The sequence below is a fragment of the Myotis yumanensis genome, unplaced genomic scaffold (genome assembly GCF_028538775.1).
Source record: "Myotis yumanensis isolate MYYU_CA2020_CCGP unplaced genomic scaffold, mMyoYum1.0.hap1 SCAF_15, whole genome shotgun sequence".
NCBI classification, from domain to species: domain Eukaryota; kingdom Metazoa; phylum Chordata; class Mammalia; order Chiroptera; family Vespertilionidae; genus Myotis; species Myotis yumanensis.
The window spans coordinates 11,454,232-11,470,407 of record NW_027223766.1 but is presented as its reverse complement, the minus strand read 5'-3'; the positions used below and the strand labels follow the sequence as shown (position 1 = coordinate 11,470,407).

General features: G+C 39.5%; 1 protein-coding gene across 4 annotated transcripts in view; it reads right to left on the bottom strand.

Moving 5' to 3' along the window:
* The window catches only part of ST18 (ST18 C2H2C-type zinc finger transcription factor), a 91,484-nt gene extending 77,730 nt beyond the window's left edge, over positions 1-13,754 (bottom strand). For all 4 annotated transcript variants that reach the window (XM_070392182.1, XM_070392183.1, XM_070392184.1 and 1 more), the window contains exons 1-3: positions 13,678-13,754; positions 6,196-6,250; positions 3,603-3,633 (exon numbers count right to left, since the gene is read on the bottom strand). In XM_070392182.1, coding sequence (XP_070248283.1) covers positions 3,603-3,633; positions 6,196-6,250 — 86 coding nt within the window. In that variant the 5' untranslated portion in view covers positions 13,678-13,754. The remainder of the gene's footprint in view (positions 1-3,602; positions 3,634-6,195; positions 6,251-13,677) is intronic.
* Positions 13,755-16,176: the final 2,422 nt, after the last annotated feature.

Sequence of the window (16,176 nt, the reverse complement as noted above, 5' to 3'; positions counted from 1 at the left end):
TTCTTTAATAAGTACATTCCATTAACTATAATGCTATCATATATTTATAGTATTACATAGCCTTTTATAGCATTTAGCATCGAATTTGCTATCGAGTGGGCCTGCAATATGTGCCTATTGAGTGAATTGTTGAAATAATATGCACTGTGTCTAATTGGATCCATAAAAGCTCACGGGATAGTCAGGACAAATGATATTATCCACATTTAACTCATGAGCCAAGTTCAGGGCAGTTTAGTGCTTTCTACGCGGTTTTTGACTACGTGACTGAACCAGAGGCAGAATTGGGTGGTCTGTCCCATGCCTTTCCGTACCCGCTGCAGCAGAAGCATAGGAAAGCCATTCAGAAACTGGAATATATTTTCTAATTAGAGCAAAGGGGCTGGACTGGTATAAAAGCATTTTTCTAATGCATGAGACAATTACCAATATTAGTAGGTGCAATCACATGAGGATCAGATTAAGGGTAATAGTAACAAACGAAAAGAGCAAAGATGAGACAGAGGTCATGATTTAGAAAGGTGCCAAGAGAGCCTTCCAAACACCACCTGTAGCCTGAATTGTGTTAGAGGAAAGACTGGGAAATGCTAATAATAAATCTGATTAAAGGTGGGCCTGTGGTTATAAATTGCTTTTTTAATGGTGATGATAGTAGCTGACATAGAGGATAATACGGAGATGAGAATGTCAGTATCAATTTTTATTAGCGTCATGAATAATATAGTGTATTTAAATTAGCTTCTTTTGCTTAGTATTTTTGTAAGTGGTATCTCTAGAAGCAATAACATGCTCAATGCATTCTAAAATGGAAAACTAAATAAAGTTGCCAATATTCCCTACAAAATAGCCTTAACTCTCATACTGAGGAAAATATGCTATATTGCCTAAGATGCTCAAATTTCAGATGCAAAACAAATTCTGGATTCTAGATCACCAGAAACCTGAGGAAAAAATTGGAGGAGCAAGTGTAGCCAATGAACTTGTACAGAATTAAAAAGACACTAAAAATATAACCTAGCAAGTAAATTAGAACTTTTTTTCAAGAATTTACATAGAATGATCATTAGGGTCTATATCTAGGGTCAATTTAAACTATTTCAGCAGCAACTTGGGACCTTCTCAGTCCAGGCATGATCATTCTGTTGAAAACAAGCAATTATGAAATTAACAGTAATCAGTAATTTTTACAAACAGGTTCTTATTCAAGAAAAATAGGTGAATTAAGTTGGTTTCTAAATGTTATCAGCAATTATCACCAGCTTTCTGAGTTGGGCTAATGACAAATCAGGTAAAATTAAATATCTGATAAAAATAATTTTTAGGGAATTAGAACAATTTATTACTTTATTGTTTTATTATTTTTAATTAAAAGATATTCTTTGTTTGAATTTCAGAAAATTAAGCTTTGAGAGACACACCATAAGGGTTAAAGCATAGAATTTCAAAATCCAGCTGAACCATTTCTTTTTTTATTTATATTCTAGGCAGGTACTGTTAATTGTGTAGGACAGAAAGCATGGCTTGGAGTTGAGAAGCTGGTCTCTGAGTCAGAAGTCTGGGTTACAACTAGTGGTGAATGAAATCTTGGGCTGTTTACATAAGCTATTTAGTTTCACTTTTTCATCTGAAAATTGGAACTCTCATCATTTTTTTCCTTATAATGTTGTTGCGAGGATTAAATGACAAACAATGCTCAAGAATGTCTGGCATACAATAAGATCACAATAAATATTAGTCCTATTATTATAATAAATGCTAATAAAGTAACTTAAATAGTAATTCTTATTTCTCCAGAAAGTTCTATTAAACATGTTTTCCCCCACAAAGTTGCTTCTCTCTGTGAATGCCTTCCTTTTTCTCTATGAATTACATATTTCTCCTTGGCCAAAGCACACACTCATCTGTTCAATATCCTCTTTTCTTTTTCATGCTATCATACAAGACACGTCACTCAAAAGGCCTCTCCCCTCCCCTCCGAATAGTTGGAGTCTCTAAAAAAGACTCTGCCTGAAAACACAACCACTTCCACAGGCGAGCACACCGTGGGCTCGTGGGCACCCAGTTTCTGTGGCAGACCATTAGGAAACCGTTCCCAGTGATGGCAAACATCTCACCCACTTTGAGCCTTTGATCACGTCACCGTCTTTTGATCATTCTACAGGGAACATAGTCTCCAAACAGACAGGACTTTTAAATGAGAACGGATTTTAAAAGCAAGCATTTAAGTGAGCCAGAAAATTCAACCTTTTCATTCTGCCTCAATGTGGGGTATACTATATGTTTTGCTCTGATAAAAAGTAGTTTATCATGTAAAACCCTCAGTGATAACATTGATAATGGAGGCAGGGCCATGGATTCCCGACTAAAATATTTCCACAGCTAAGGGCTTGTAGATTAGTGTCCCATTAAATGGGTGAACCAAAACTGACAGAATGAATCCTGGGACACAGAAGTAACTCAGCCCTGGCTTCGGGAAACCACACAGCACAGTTTACTGGGAAAAGAACTATGTGAACTGTCAATGCACAGATGACAGTGCACAATGTGGGTCCGACACTGTTACATATCCTTCAGTTTCCAAACATTTCCCTGAGGAACACATACAGACCACTGTTGTTTTCACAAAAGTGGGTTAGTTGGCGGGTTTGGGGCTTTCTGGGATTGCAACAGTAAACCTAGAGCAGAGACAAGGTTCTAATCTTGTTCCTGACACAATTCCACTACAAAATATCACCAGTACAGAAAACGTACTGGCAGTATGTATTTATTTTCAAATATGTACTTTAAAAAACCACACTAGCCTGGCCGGTGAGGCTCAGTGGTTGAGCATCAACCTATGAACCAGGAGGTCACGGTTCCATTCCCAATCAGGGCACCTGCCCAGGTTGTGGGCTCAATCCCCAGTAGGGGGCCTGCAGAAGGCAGCCGATCAATGATTCTCTCTCATCATTGACGTTTCTATCTCTCTCCCTCTCCCTTGCTCTCTGAAATCAGTAAAAAATATATTTAAAATAAATAAATAAATACTTTTTAAAAACCACACCATACTTCACAATAATACTGTTTAAAAAAAATCTAATTGGAGTTTATTCTGCAAAACCTATTAAGGTGGACTTTTCAGAATATTACCTGAGGTGCATTTACAATATACAAGGTGGAAATGCTTGGACCCACCCCAATAGCTATCAGTCACATTAGAAAAAGTCACGTGGTTACCTGATAGAATTGTCTGAGTATTAAAAAAAAAAAGAGTAGAGAATTTAGGACTTGGGTTATCCATTAATCAAGTTCTTCACTTACCATCAGTGCACAAACAAACCACATGTGAGGTGTGTACACAGAGGCAGCACACACTCTACGGAGAAAAGTGGAAAATTACTCACATTACAGCAAAATGCTGTGGGTTTAGTTATCACAAGAGTAGTTTGAATTGTTTTAGGTTAATTATCAATAGTTTTTCCCTTCTTTGGCATATAGACAGAGGCTACGTGAAATAACCCTGTTGGCTTATTCCCCATACTAAAACAGGGATTCTGAATACAAAACATTCTAATAATTAAAGCAAATCAATATTAGAAAAAGTAATGTAGGACAAACCTTACCTGAGCTCCTGGATTAGAGAATTCATTGGCACTGTTGAAAAAAAAATCAGTTACTAATTTCAAGAACTGTACAACTGAAATTATTCACCTACCTAGACATAATGATCAATAATGGTTAGTATAGACCCCACTTAAGTTCCCACTGGTGGGTTGATCTTTTCTGGTTCTGGTTCCTTGGAGACAAGAGGACAAATGAATATGGCCCAGAACAGATGACTCTAGGTTTAGTGCCTAGGGTGACCCTGGGAACTTGATGTCATGGGTTGGACTTTCTGAATACTTGTCTTTAGAGATACATTCAAAAATCACAGAAGCATGAAGGACTTGAATTCTTTTTTAAATCAATTTAACCCATTTTATTGTTTATGGAGAATTTTTCCAAAAAAAACCCCACCACACCCCTATTTACATTTTAATTCACATTAAACAAGTATATAAATAAAACTGACAAAATATTTACTAAAGAATATGTTCCAAGATTTGTCTTATACATTTTATCCTTAGAGAGAGGAGGATAAGCATCAGCCATATTAAATATCAACATCTTTCAAAATAAGCAATTTATAGAAAAAAAGAACTTTGATTTTTCTTACTGGGATGATGGGAACTAAAGAAGTCCATGTTTATAAATACCTGCCTACACAAGGATAAGCAGCATATTGAGAGAGACAACAGGTGGCTTGAAAGATTACTCATGCTGCACGAGAAACAGTTGTCTCATTTCTCGAAGAACATTTTGGCTCTATTTAAGAATGTATATGTATGTGCCAAAGGAATTTGAAGTAAAAAAAAAAAACAGCAAATTAAAACAGCCTCAATTTCCAAGTATGCTAGAGTAGTGTGCTTTTAGGAGTCTAAGCAAGAGATTCAAATAATCCAAATACAGTCCCTAGGACTCTGATATTTATGACAGACCTGAGCTTATACTAAATAATGATGCAAACTCTTTTTCTTAAATTTACATTTTATGGGATGTTCAAGTCTACTCATGATTGCACTTCATAAAAACTTAATGTTTAGAAATACTGCATTCTAAATATTAGGCTACATGATGCAATTACTTTAAAGGTAACGTAAAGCTAAAACTGGAAAATAATACAGTGTCAAATTTCTGTTTAGGTAAAGCCCTATATCTCATATAGCATATTCTGTATTTTGGTTACCATGGCTAATAATAAACATAATTACATTTTAACTAAAAAAATCATCCTGGAATTTATTTAAAATTTTGGAATCTGAACTTTACTCAAACAGGAATTACTGACCTTGACTACATATGTAAGCATAGCTAACAAAAGCCTCCCATTGGATTAGCCACTTTCAATGATGAATCCCAAAATGCTTCCAAAATATCTTCCCATTGCTACCTGACTCAGCCCTTCTCAGCAAGGCCGACCGTGAGAGGACAGGGTGGGGAATGGCTACCCAGAGTGTTTTCAGACACCATGGTGAACCTGCAGTTGTCCATTTAAAATTAAGGGTCCCCAAAAATATAGCTAATTATAATAAAAGTTATTTTCCTTAAGGTGTATTATTGCACGTCAATCCTGTTTTCCAGATGTTGATATCATCAAGGGCCTGTTTCTATTTCAATGTTACGTTACCATCTGTTGGTTACAAAAAGGGAGGGAGAACCATTACATTAAACCTCTCACACATTTCTTTGCGGAGCTGCCGGAAATTCCCAGCAGGGACAGTCAAAAAATAAACATCATCATTTTACTGGAACTAAGTTTAGATTGGGAGCCACGAAGCCAGATAACATAAAAATCAAAACCCGTTTTGGCAATAAACGAGCAATTTGGTCTTTTCCCTCGGCCATTAAAGGTCACATCAATAATGTGAAGGTCTCCATGAAGCATTCTTCCCTCGCTGACCCTGATGTTGTTTTGTAAGATGTTCGAGTCTACTCATGATTGCACTTCATAAAAATTAGCATCCTATATCATTTGGGCTCTTCTGAGTCCTTCAACTCCTGGTTCGGAATATTCTGCCTCTCAATACCATGACCCAATGTTCTAGTTTGATCTACCAAAAAAAAGTAGGAGAAGGAGGAGGAGAAGGAGGAGAAGGAGAAGAAGGAGGAGGAGGAGGAGGACGAGGAGGACGAGGAGGAGGAGGACGAGGAGGAGGACGAGGAGGACAAGGATGAGGAGGAGGAGGACGAGGAGGAGGAGGACGAGGAGGAGGACGACGAGGAGGAGGAGGACGACGAGGAGGAGGAGGACGACGAGGAGGAGGACGAGGAGGACGAGGAGGAGAAGGAGGAGGAGGAGGACGAGGAGGAGGAGGACGAGGAGGAGGAGGGGGAGGAGGACGAAGAGGAGGAGAAGGAGAAGGAGAAGGAGAAGGAGAAGGAGAAGGAGAAGGAGAAGGAGAAGGAGAAGGAGAAGGAGAAGGAGAAGGAGAAGGAGAACGAGAAGGTGAAGGAGAAGGAGAAGGAGAAGGAGAAGGAGAAGGAGAAGGAGAAGGAGAAGGAGAAAAGAAGTCCTGAGGATGTTGTCATCATTCTGCACGGCAGGTACTGGGCACCAGAACACCCATATTTCATGGTGTGGTGGGCACGGTGTCCCGGAACCTGCTTCCAACTCACCCTTCGTTCCTTTAGAGCGGGTACGCAGCGTTTTATCTTCAGCCTCTGCATCCATCTGTAACAGGAGCACAAGTCCTGAGGTCATTCCTTTGACAGTGACCAAAATGTGAAAACATGTCACTAGAAGTTCTTAAGGTCGTGATGAAAACCAGAGTAGACTTCCATGTTCTTGAATAGCATTCTGACTCTGCAGGGAGAGAACTGTGACTGCCCTCGCACCCCCTGCGTTTTGGAAATACCTCTATAGATGCTGGGGCCACAGGAAACAGTGACAAGAGGGCAGATGTCCTTGTCCGTAAGTGTTTGCTAGTGATTCAAACACTGTTGGCATTACAAGGACAGAAAGAAAGAAAAAGGAGGGTCTGATGAACAGCGGTTGCAAAGGAGACAAAACCTCAAATGCCAAACTGAAAGGTTTCAGACTAATTTCCTAAAACTTGATTCCTTTGCATTTCTAGACCTTTTCTGATACATACCACTTGCCAAGTCAGAAAAAAAATGATTCCCCATGTAAAAAAGCAACATGGAGGCAACCCCTTGAAATGTCCCTATTTCAAAATACCATTGGAAATGTTGGTTAGCAAAAATGGCATACATTTACTTTAAGAATTCCAGAATAAACACTGGTTATAATCATCCCAGTCTATAAGGAAGGTGAAATTTGAGTGTTGGGTGTGGCAGTAAATATCCTAAAACACCACCCCTAAATATTTTAAATATAATCAAATGCATTCTCAAAGGGATGCAAAAATTCTAGAAACCTATTGTTTTTGTCCACATGGAGATAGATTCTGGCCTGGGTCCATTCATCCATTTCCGTAGACTCCCCTAATAATTTCTTAGCTTAATTCACTTTTACAAGTTGTCAGGAGGGTTTCTTAAACAGAAAGAAGTTGCTTTGATGGTTGAAAGTCAGACACAGGCAGAAGGTGCAGTGTGTGGCTCCCACCCCTAAATCCTGACACGAGCGTGGAAGCCTGTGACTGCGATGGTAATGGGAGACACATCTCCGCTCTCCGAGGCTGAGTTGTGATTGAAGGCACTGACCTGCCATAGACTTATAATAGGGGAGCAGGTGTGGCAATGATGGACTTTAATTTCCTTTAATAAACCTTTTATGTGCCACACTTTTACTGCCATTTGACGCTCTCCAAGGTCCTGCACATAATAGGTTCATTACTTTTGATTACTATAGTCTATTGAGACAAACAACTCCAGAACACACTATATATTATGTTCAGTTAAACCAATATAGACTATTTATCCATTGTGCATTTTTTCACCTGCAACACTACAGACAAAATTAACAGCAGCTCTCGTCAGCTAAAACTATTAAAACCACCAGCACTCTTTTGTCATCATTTCATAATAAACACCACACCGATCATTGAACTGCTTTTTTAAATTAGCAAACAAGAAGTGCACACTGCTTTTGCTGAACAGCAGTTGCTTTCTTCTAAATAAAATGGTTCATTGTTATGAATATTTTAGATTACATAATAAGACAAAACAACAATAAAACAAAGGTGGGGTTTTTTTCTGTAGATTTTCCCCCCTCTTAAAAACACATGGATTTATGACAGATGTGACACTGGCTGGGATTACAATGGCTTGGTTTACTCAGGATGGTGAGCACTGTGTTGTAAAATCCTCCTCCGCTGTGAGTATCTCTGTTGCATATAAAGTGGCTCAACTCATGCAAACTCCCCTCCATGTGCTAAGTGAATAACTAGATTAAGAGAGAATGGTAGCATGGGGGTTAAAATGATGAAAACCATCCACTCCTTCTGAAGAAGCTACTCAACTCAGGTCTAATGCTATTCTGCCACACAGGTGGTATTAGCTCTCCCCAGCCACTGGAAAATTTTCCCCAAAAGGCAAGTGAAGGTTGAACTCCATGAGTTTCTTTCCCAAAATGAAGCGATAGACAGCAAAGAGTACCAGTGGACACAAATTAAAAAGTTTCCGAAACCTACTTAAATGTAACCTTCTTTATAACAGCTTTAAGACTAGTTCTATCTATCTATCTATCTATCTATCTATCTATCTATGTGTTTGTTTATTTATTTTTAATCCTCACCTGAGGAGCGAGGATATTTTTCCCATTGATATTTAGAGAGAGTGGAAGGGAGGGGGGAGCAGGGCAGAGAGGAGAGGGGAGAGAGAGACATCTATTTGTTGCCTCCTACATACACCCCAACCAGGGACAGGGAATGATCCTACAACCCAGGTATGTGCCCTTGACCAAGAATCAAACCCATGACCCTCCGGTGTGCATGCTGATGCTCTAACCACTGAACCACACTGACCACACCAGCCAGTGCAAGACTACTTCCATTTGCAATTTGGCTATCCAAGGACCTAACTGTTCTTTCATCAACCCACGCAGCCACCTCCCCCTGAAGGTCGTTGGAAGGGATGTGTAAATACGCATGGCCCTCTGCTTGACTGGGCTTAGAATGCAGGTTTATAAATTGCATGTTGTGGAGCTACTGTCCTCTTGTTGGTGTAGCATGTATGTCCTATATAAATATTGTAAAAACGAATACTCATTGACACAACTACATTTTCAGATTTAACCGGTGGGCCAAGTTGTAGGAACAAAGTGGACCAAGGCCATAATATACAACCTATCTATTTCACCTTCTTTCTCTCCCTCACACCTGAAGAATAATAAAAGTATGAAAATCAGTGTCCAGTCTTGTCTTATAGTTTGTCAGGGAGTAAAAATATCAGAACCCTAAAGCACATGTGCTTTTCCTTTGGGGCTGGGGGTGGAAGTTTCTACCATTTATGAGATGGCTCGCTCTCCTCATACATCTCAATCCTACACAATAAAAGCTAATATGCAAATCAACCGAATAGCGGAACAACCAGTCGCTATGATGAGCACTGACCACCAGGGGTCAGATGCTCAATGCAGGAGCTGCCCCTGGTGGTCAGTGCTCTCCCACAGGGGGAGCGCCGCTCAGCCAGAAGCCGGGCTCACGGCTGGTGAGTGCAGCGGCGGTGGTAGGGGCCTCTCTCGCCTCTGCAGCAGCTCTAGGGGCCCCCGAGGGGTCCTGGACTGCGAGAGGGCACAGACTGAGCTGAGGGACCACCCCCTCCCAGTGCACGAATGTCATGCACCGGGCCTCTAGTTTGAAAATAAGTCTTTGTTCTCTAAAATCTTGAATATGAGAAAAAAAAAAGTCCACCAATAAAAGTCCACCAATAAATAAAGACATATTTTAAAAAAATAAAATCTTGAATACAGGAGTAAAAATTTGTAAGTGTTCTTCATTTGAATTATTATCAGGAACTTTAATAAATTGCCAATGAATAGCCTTAATTTTTGTAAAATCAAACCTCTTATTCAGTGGGTACCTCATTCAGGTAATGGTTGGTGAAAGGCAGAAAGAGACTTGTACCTCGGTGTATGTGTTGAGACCTGGGTGGGTGAGGTAAGGATCATCATCTTCCAAATCCTCTCAGATTTATAGAAGAGATACGTGATTATGGTATGAATCAGGACACTGACCTAAATAACATGTCCCACAACCTTAAAACGACTTTTCCCATTGGGAACATTGTTGTTTTTCATTGGCAAAGGAGACTTGATCATTTTTACTACTTCAGTCCCGAATGGTATTGGCACGTCTGCAATTAATTTTATAAAATTTAATGAGTCACTTCTCTTTTCAAAACAGAAATGTGATTTTCTAAAAAGCTGTCCTTCTCTCAGTTTTTTAGGGCCTTTATCTATTTCATTCCATTGTTTATAGAGGAACAAGACAAGATATTTTCTGAGATTCCTATGATTCCTCCTGGCTTTACAGTCTACTTCTCAATAGAGTAATAATATTAAAGGTTGGCTTGGCCACTTATTTTTATTGATCTGAAACTACTTTTTAAAAAGTTTATTTAACTTATAAGCATGGATATGTTTAATATATAATATAATATTATATAATATAATATTTATATAGAAAGGAGAAAAAAGTGGTCATTGCTTGGTATCTGATTCATAATAAAGCAGGAATAAATCTTTAAGAACACTTTATTCCCCAGTTCTCTAGGAGTTAATGCAAGGAGAAATGACAAGAGGGAAAAAATTATAAAATAAAGAAGGCAAAGAAGCAAAACTTGGAGGAAGGACATGCAAGATCAAACGATGGAAATAAGTAGATAGGCAATGAAGAAGAAAAGTGACCACAAAATAAAATGTAACTACTTAATTGAATTTGGAAAGTTCTCATTTAACAACCTTATATACTTCTAAACCTATATACAGGTGCACACAGTCATTTTCTAGTTACTGGTACTTGAGCATCTTTTCTCACTAGTGCTTAGTGCAGTGATGGTGAACCTATGACACGCGAACTCATTTTTTTGGTTGATTTTTCTTTGTTAAATGGCATTTAAATATATAAAATAAATATCAAAATATAAATCTTTGTTTTACTGTGGTTGCAAATATCAAAAAATTTCTACATGTGACACAGCACCAGAGTTAACTTAGGGTTTTTCAAAATGCTGACATGCCGAGCTCAAAAGGTTCGCCATCACTGGCTTAGTGCTTACATCGGGGACAATCACCTGATCTGTCCACAGCACCCCAGTGCCCAGATCTGGTACCTTCCTTTGTGCTGATGAGGGAGCCCTGAAATTACCATTTTGTGGGATAGAGGGATTCAAGAAGCAGGACACATAATTCATAAACTCAATTTTGCTTTTATTCACACAAGTAAATTACTGGTATGTGAGTAGATTTAGTTTGATTTTATTTTTCACTTATAATCCTTTTTAACCTAATGGTAAAAAATATTCAAGTATATATATTTTTTAATTTTCTGCTTCTCTAATTTATTTATTTACTTTCTTTCAATTTTATGTTGCTTTTGTTTTAGGTGTACAGCTTAGTGGTTAGACAATCATATACTTTACATTGTGTTCCCCTGGATATTTCCAGGACCCCAGCTGGAATCCTACAGTTATCACAGAATTATTTCATATATTTCCCATGCTTTACTTACTTCTTAAAAACTATATAAAACAAATCTTTTGGTCATGTTTAAGTTTTATGTCTCCTTCAACAGAACTCTAGACACAGACATCCTCACTACTCATTTATAAGTAGTCTTGTGTTTCTTAATCCTATATAATGAAAGCCTAATATGCTAAGTGTCCGACTGTTCAACCGGTTGCTATGTGGGGTCCCTTGGCCTGGCCTACGCCCTCTCGCAATCCGGGACCCCTCAGGGGATGTCAGAGAGCCGGCTTCGGCCCGATCCCCACAGGCCAGGCCAAAGGACCCCACCAGTGCATGAATCTGTGCACCAGGCCTCTAGTCTTAATATAAAAAGCCATGGTGATCATAAGGTTTTAAGGACACTTTCTCAAAATTCTTATACAGTTCATCATAATACTGTCTAGGTATATATAGTCTTATGCAGGAAGCTACTTCACATTTGAAAAGTCCTTCACGTACATTCAACCTGTAATCATTTCCATGTTTAACCAGATTGCATTGTGTTCCTCTCCTGATATATTTGAACTGATGATGTAGTTTTGTATATTGTGTCACATTCACCTATGTGATGTCCTTTCAGACCAGGAGATCTCATTGCAATGGGGAGAGGAAGTGCCAGGGTCCTCTCAATGAGGAGCCCTTAAACCTTTTACCTTCCTTTAAAAGGATCAATTTTTTTAAAACAATGACAAAGAGAGACTCAGGAAGTCGGAAAAGACTAACCCCCCCCCAAAAAAAAAATGAAACAACTAGATGATGCCAGTACCTTGGAATGAAACTTGGCAATGCTGAAGAACAAGGAACCCTACAGTGAGTGCCCTTTCTTTGGATAATTCTGCCACCGTTTTGTTTGAACACAGCTTTGGATCAGCCCAAAATGGCAGGAAAAGATGTTTGTTTCCCTGATACACAGGACAACATGGAAGGAAATAAGTTGTGATTCTAAAGGAATAGTTGACTTACCAAGAGGAACACTAAGACAGAATGTTCAAGGATGTTTTTCTCTGTTTGTACCCTCTGCTTACTTTTCTGGGTGTTTTTTTTTTTTTCATACATTTATTAATAGGAAGAGCAATTCAGAAAATAAATATTCAAGAGTCTAACCTAATAAAACAAGGTTCTTATATCATTTGTGACAACACATATATATAATCTTTTAAATCTTTTCTGAATTCCTTATCCTAAATAAAATAAATATTTTCTGAATCTTTTGTTTAGGGCACACTGACCCTGATTTCAACTCTCTGTTCCTATCTGTCTCTTACTGTGCTGTCTGACTCTGTAGGAAGCCAAGGAATTGCATAATGTCTACCCTTCACATGTATGATACCTCTCCTTGTCTCCACGAACCCCTCTTATGCCCAACAAACACCATACTGAGAGGAAGGAGCAGGTCTGGTCTGCTCCCAGATTCAGCACGGTTCTCTGGGAATAGCTCTTCGCCAGGGCCAAGTGCATGCACATTTCCCAGAGACAAGGTGATTTTCTAGAACCACGTGGACATGCACTGCACTGAAGAAACCTTAAACCTGAGACCAGCTGGTGGGCATTCTAAGGAGGCTGATCTATTTTGAGTCTCGCTTCTCGTTTCTGAGTCGTCGCTGCTGTTGTAGACTTCATCCTGCAACTTTGCACAACTGGCAAGGCTGAACATAAACCAAAGCCATATGTTTGTGTCCTTTTGCCAAACGACTCCAGCAAATAGTTCTATTATTCCCTTAGGTAGCCAACGTGTGCCAAGGTTTTCTATTAGTTGCTGTAGTGGCCTCTGAGTCACAGCTTTGTAACATAAGGGGGTAATTGCGGGCTTTATGTTTTAGGAGTCATTTTTTTTTTGGTGTATTTTTTTAGTGGGCCCTATTTAAAAAGAACTCAGAGTTAGTAACACCTTAAAAGGGCCTTGATTTTTTTCTTATTGATATTTTGAGATGCATGTGTTGCAAAATAGGTAAATGCTAGCAAACAAGTTCCTTCATATATGGGTAAATTATTTTAAATAGATTTTTCTCCCAAGGACAACCAAATTCCTTACTTTTCAGTGTTTGTAGGAATTAACTCTACACATCATATAGTGTTGAAAACATAATTTAAAAATATATCACTTATTTACTTTTAATCCTTAAGTACTAATTTTCTAATAAAAATGAATCTACATTGAATTTTTAAAACTTTTTTTTAACACTGAACCTTTCTTTAAAGGCAAATCTGTGGACAAATAACACATCCCAATCAATATGTAAAAGGTTTTTAGGCTCAGAGGACTTCTTCACCTGCTTGATGTTTTTAAATATCAAAGTGACCATGTTTCTAACAAAAATCACACTTCTAAATTCAGCACTAAGAAAAAAACTTTTTCAAAGCAAATTCACAGAGATAAAGCACTGCTATACAGGAGAGCCTTTATATACGTGCTTTGATTGGATTCGCTTTCTTTCCCTAGATGATACTTTTTCATAAAAATGTTGCCTTACCTCTCTGTTTCTCCAGGTAACTTGTATGCCAACTTGGTTTGTCCTGCTTCGTTCACGTGACTCAATGTCTCTGCCCGCTTCAGTGAGAAATCCTAAAATTCATTCTATTAAGATGAAAGAAGGGAAGTCTATCAGGCAGGGCAAGTTCAATAGATCAGTAATAAACACTGAAGTGAACAATGAATGATGTGCTGACACTTACTTATCATTCAGTTGGACTAGACCAGTGGTCGGAAACTCATTAGTCAACAGAGCCAAATATCAACAGTACAACGATTGACATTTCTTTTGAAAACCAAATTCTTTAAACTTAAACTATATAGGTAGGTACACTGTTATTAACTTAATTAGGGTACTCCTAAGGCTTAGAAAGAGCCACACTCAAGGGGCCAAAGAGCCGCACGTGGCTCGCGAGCCGCAGTTTGCCAACCACTGGCCTATACTATAAAAAATGTATACTACATATCAGTGTAAAAACATGTTTACTTTTTCCAAGGTAAGCCAAGTCCCTTTTTTGTCTTTATTACCAAACTATATATAAATTATGTCTTCAATTTACCAGGGAAAGTGGGTAAGAAAGACTCTCCGTTAGCACTGTTAGTTTACTGCTAACCACCAAAAGAGAGCGTTCAGGCAAGCTTTGGGATGTGCCACACTCGAGTCACAGAAGACAGATGGAAATGCAGCCTGTTGGTATTCAGGGCTTTCTTGGACGAGGCTGTCCTAAAACGCGACCAATTCTTCTTGCCACTGTGTTAACCTGTTTTCCAGGAAGCAACTTGCCTTTGGTTTACTTTGCGTTCAGACAGAACGCACGGAGCTGTATCACTTCTGCTTGGTCTCAGGGATAAGAACAGAATCTGTGCGCAGCCACACCGTGTGGCCCTTGAGAGGAAACTCTGAAATTCGGGGCAGTGCACTCAGCATGTGAGAGGGGCTGTTCATACAAACATCACGTATATCACACAGACCTAACATGTTTTCTCTCTGGCAGTTCTGGGATTGTAAAACATACGCCACCAACCTTCCTCGCTGATTTCTCTCGCCTCGTCCTGTGTTTTACCCTTTGCAGTGGATTGAAGTGACCGGCTCCTGAACCATAGATTTCTCGGTGACTTGCAAGGTTTGACCACACATGAAGCAGATGCTTCTTCAACTCCACTCAGCAACTGTGGCTCCTGGGAGGGGAGGGACGAAACTCTCTCAAGTGCTGGAGTAGACCACTGCCAGGAGGAAAGAATTGAAAAGTCGCATGGGAGTTGGGGAATTCTTAGTTTGTGGTCGATGGCAGCCAAAAATACATAAAAAGACCTTCTCTGCAAATGCGTTTGGCTTATTCTGCTTCACCCTCGGTTCAGAAGGAGTTCTGAAGCTTCCCACCTGCCCATTCCCCTTTGTCTGCCAGACTCGAACCTAAAACAAAAGATCCTGGAAAACAGTCACAAAGCTCCTTCTAAATCCTAAAAGTAATGGCTTTCTGTCTAATGCCCTATCGTGTTAGGTATTTATTAGCAATACATTTTCCATTTATTTTCTCAAAGATTGCCAATAAAGAACGGAATCGCATAAGGGAGTAGCTGTAAACCCTCCGAGTTCCCTAATGTCAAAGTCATTAGCATCCGAATAAGCACACAGCAGCATATCATCTGCACAATTGCCATTTTTTTTTACTACTTTTAATAGCGTTTCTCAGAGGGCTCATTTTCAACTTTCTTCAGTGGTTAGTTGGTTCCCAGGGGAAAAGCAGCTTCCTGATGCTTGCGGCTTCCACCCAAGGCCGTTTGCTGTCAGATGCACCAGGCCTCTGCCCTAACCCCATCTGCCGTCTCTGCCCTCCCCGGGGACCAGAGTTAAGGCTGCACAGCTGAGATCGACTTGGAGAAGTGGGCAGAGGGCTGGGACAAAATGCGACTTTAGAAACGTGATCTGACACACACAGGCTCGGAAGGCCCAACTACACAAAATACATAAGAAAATGCAAGCCCTTCAGAGCCTCCTCATTCCCTGTGTCCATCATCACTAACGCCACCCACCCTCTCGGCTGATGCCGCTGAAATCAGTTCCCTCCATCCCCTGCCTGGGCCCTGTTATTATAATATTTTAAAGGCAATCCCTTTAAAGCCCCATTTTTATTAATTGCCACACTTTAATCTCCTTTGCTCATCTTAAACCATTTTATAACACCTAAGGTCTTACTAAAATATTTATGGGAAATACTCATTTTGGAAGGCAGTTAACCTGGTCAAGACTTGGGATCTTGACCAAGCTCCCACACCCGGCAGCAGAGTTAGTTCTAGCTACACATTGAAGCTCGTATTTTTATAAAACAGCAATCGTAAGAGATAAAACTGCATGGCAACTAAGGTGTTGGTAATCTAATGGGCTACAAAATCTTTAAGTGTGCACTCTAACTAAGGCATGTCTCTTCAGCCCTGGGCAGTGTTTCTCAGTGGTTAGAGCCTTGCCCCATGAACCGAAGGATCTCAGGTTCGACTCCCC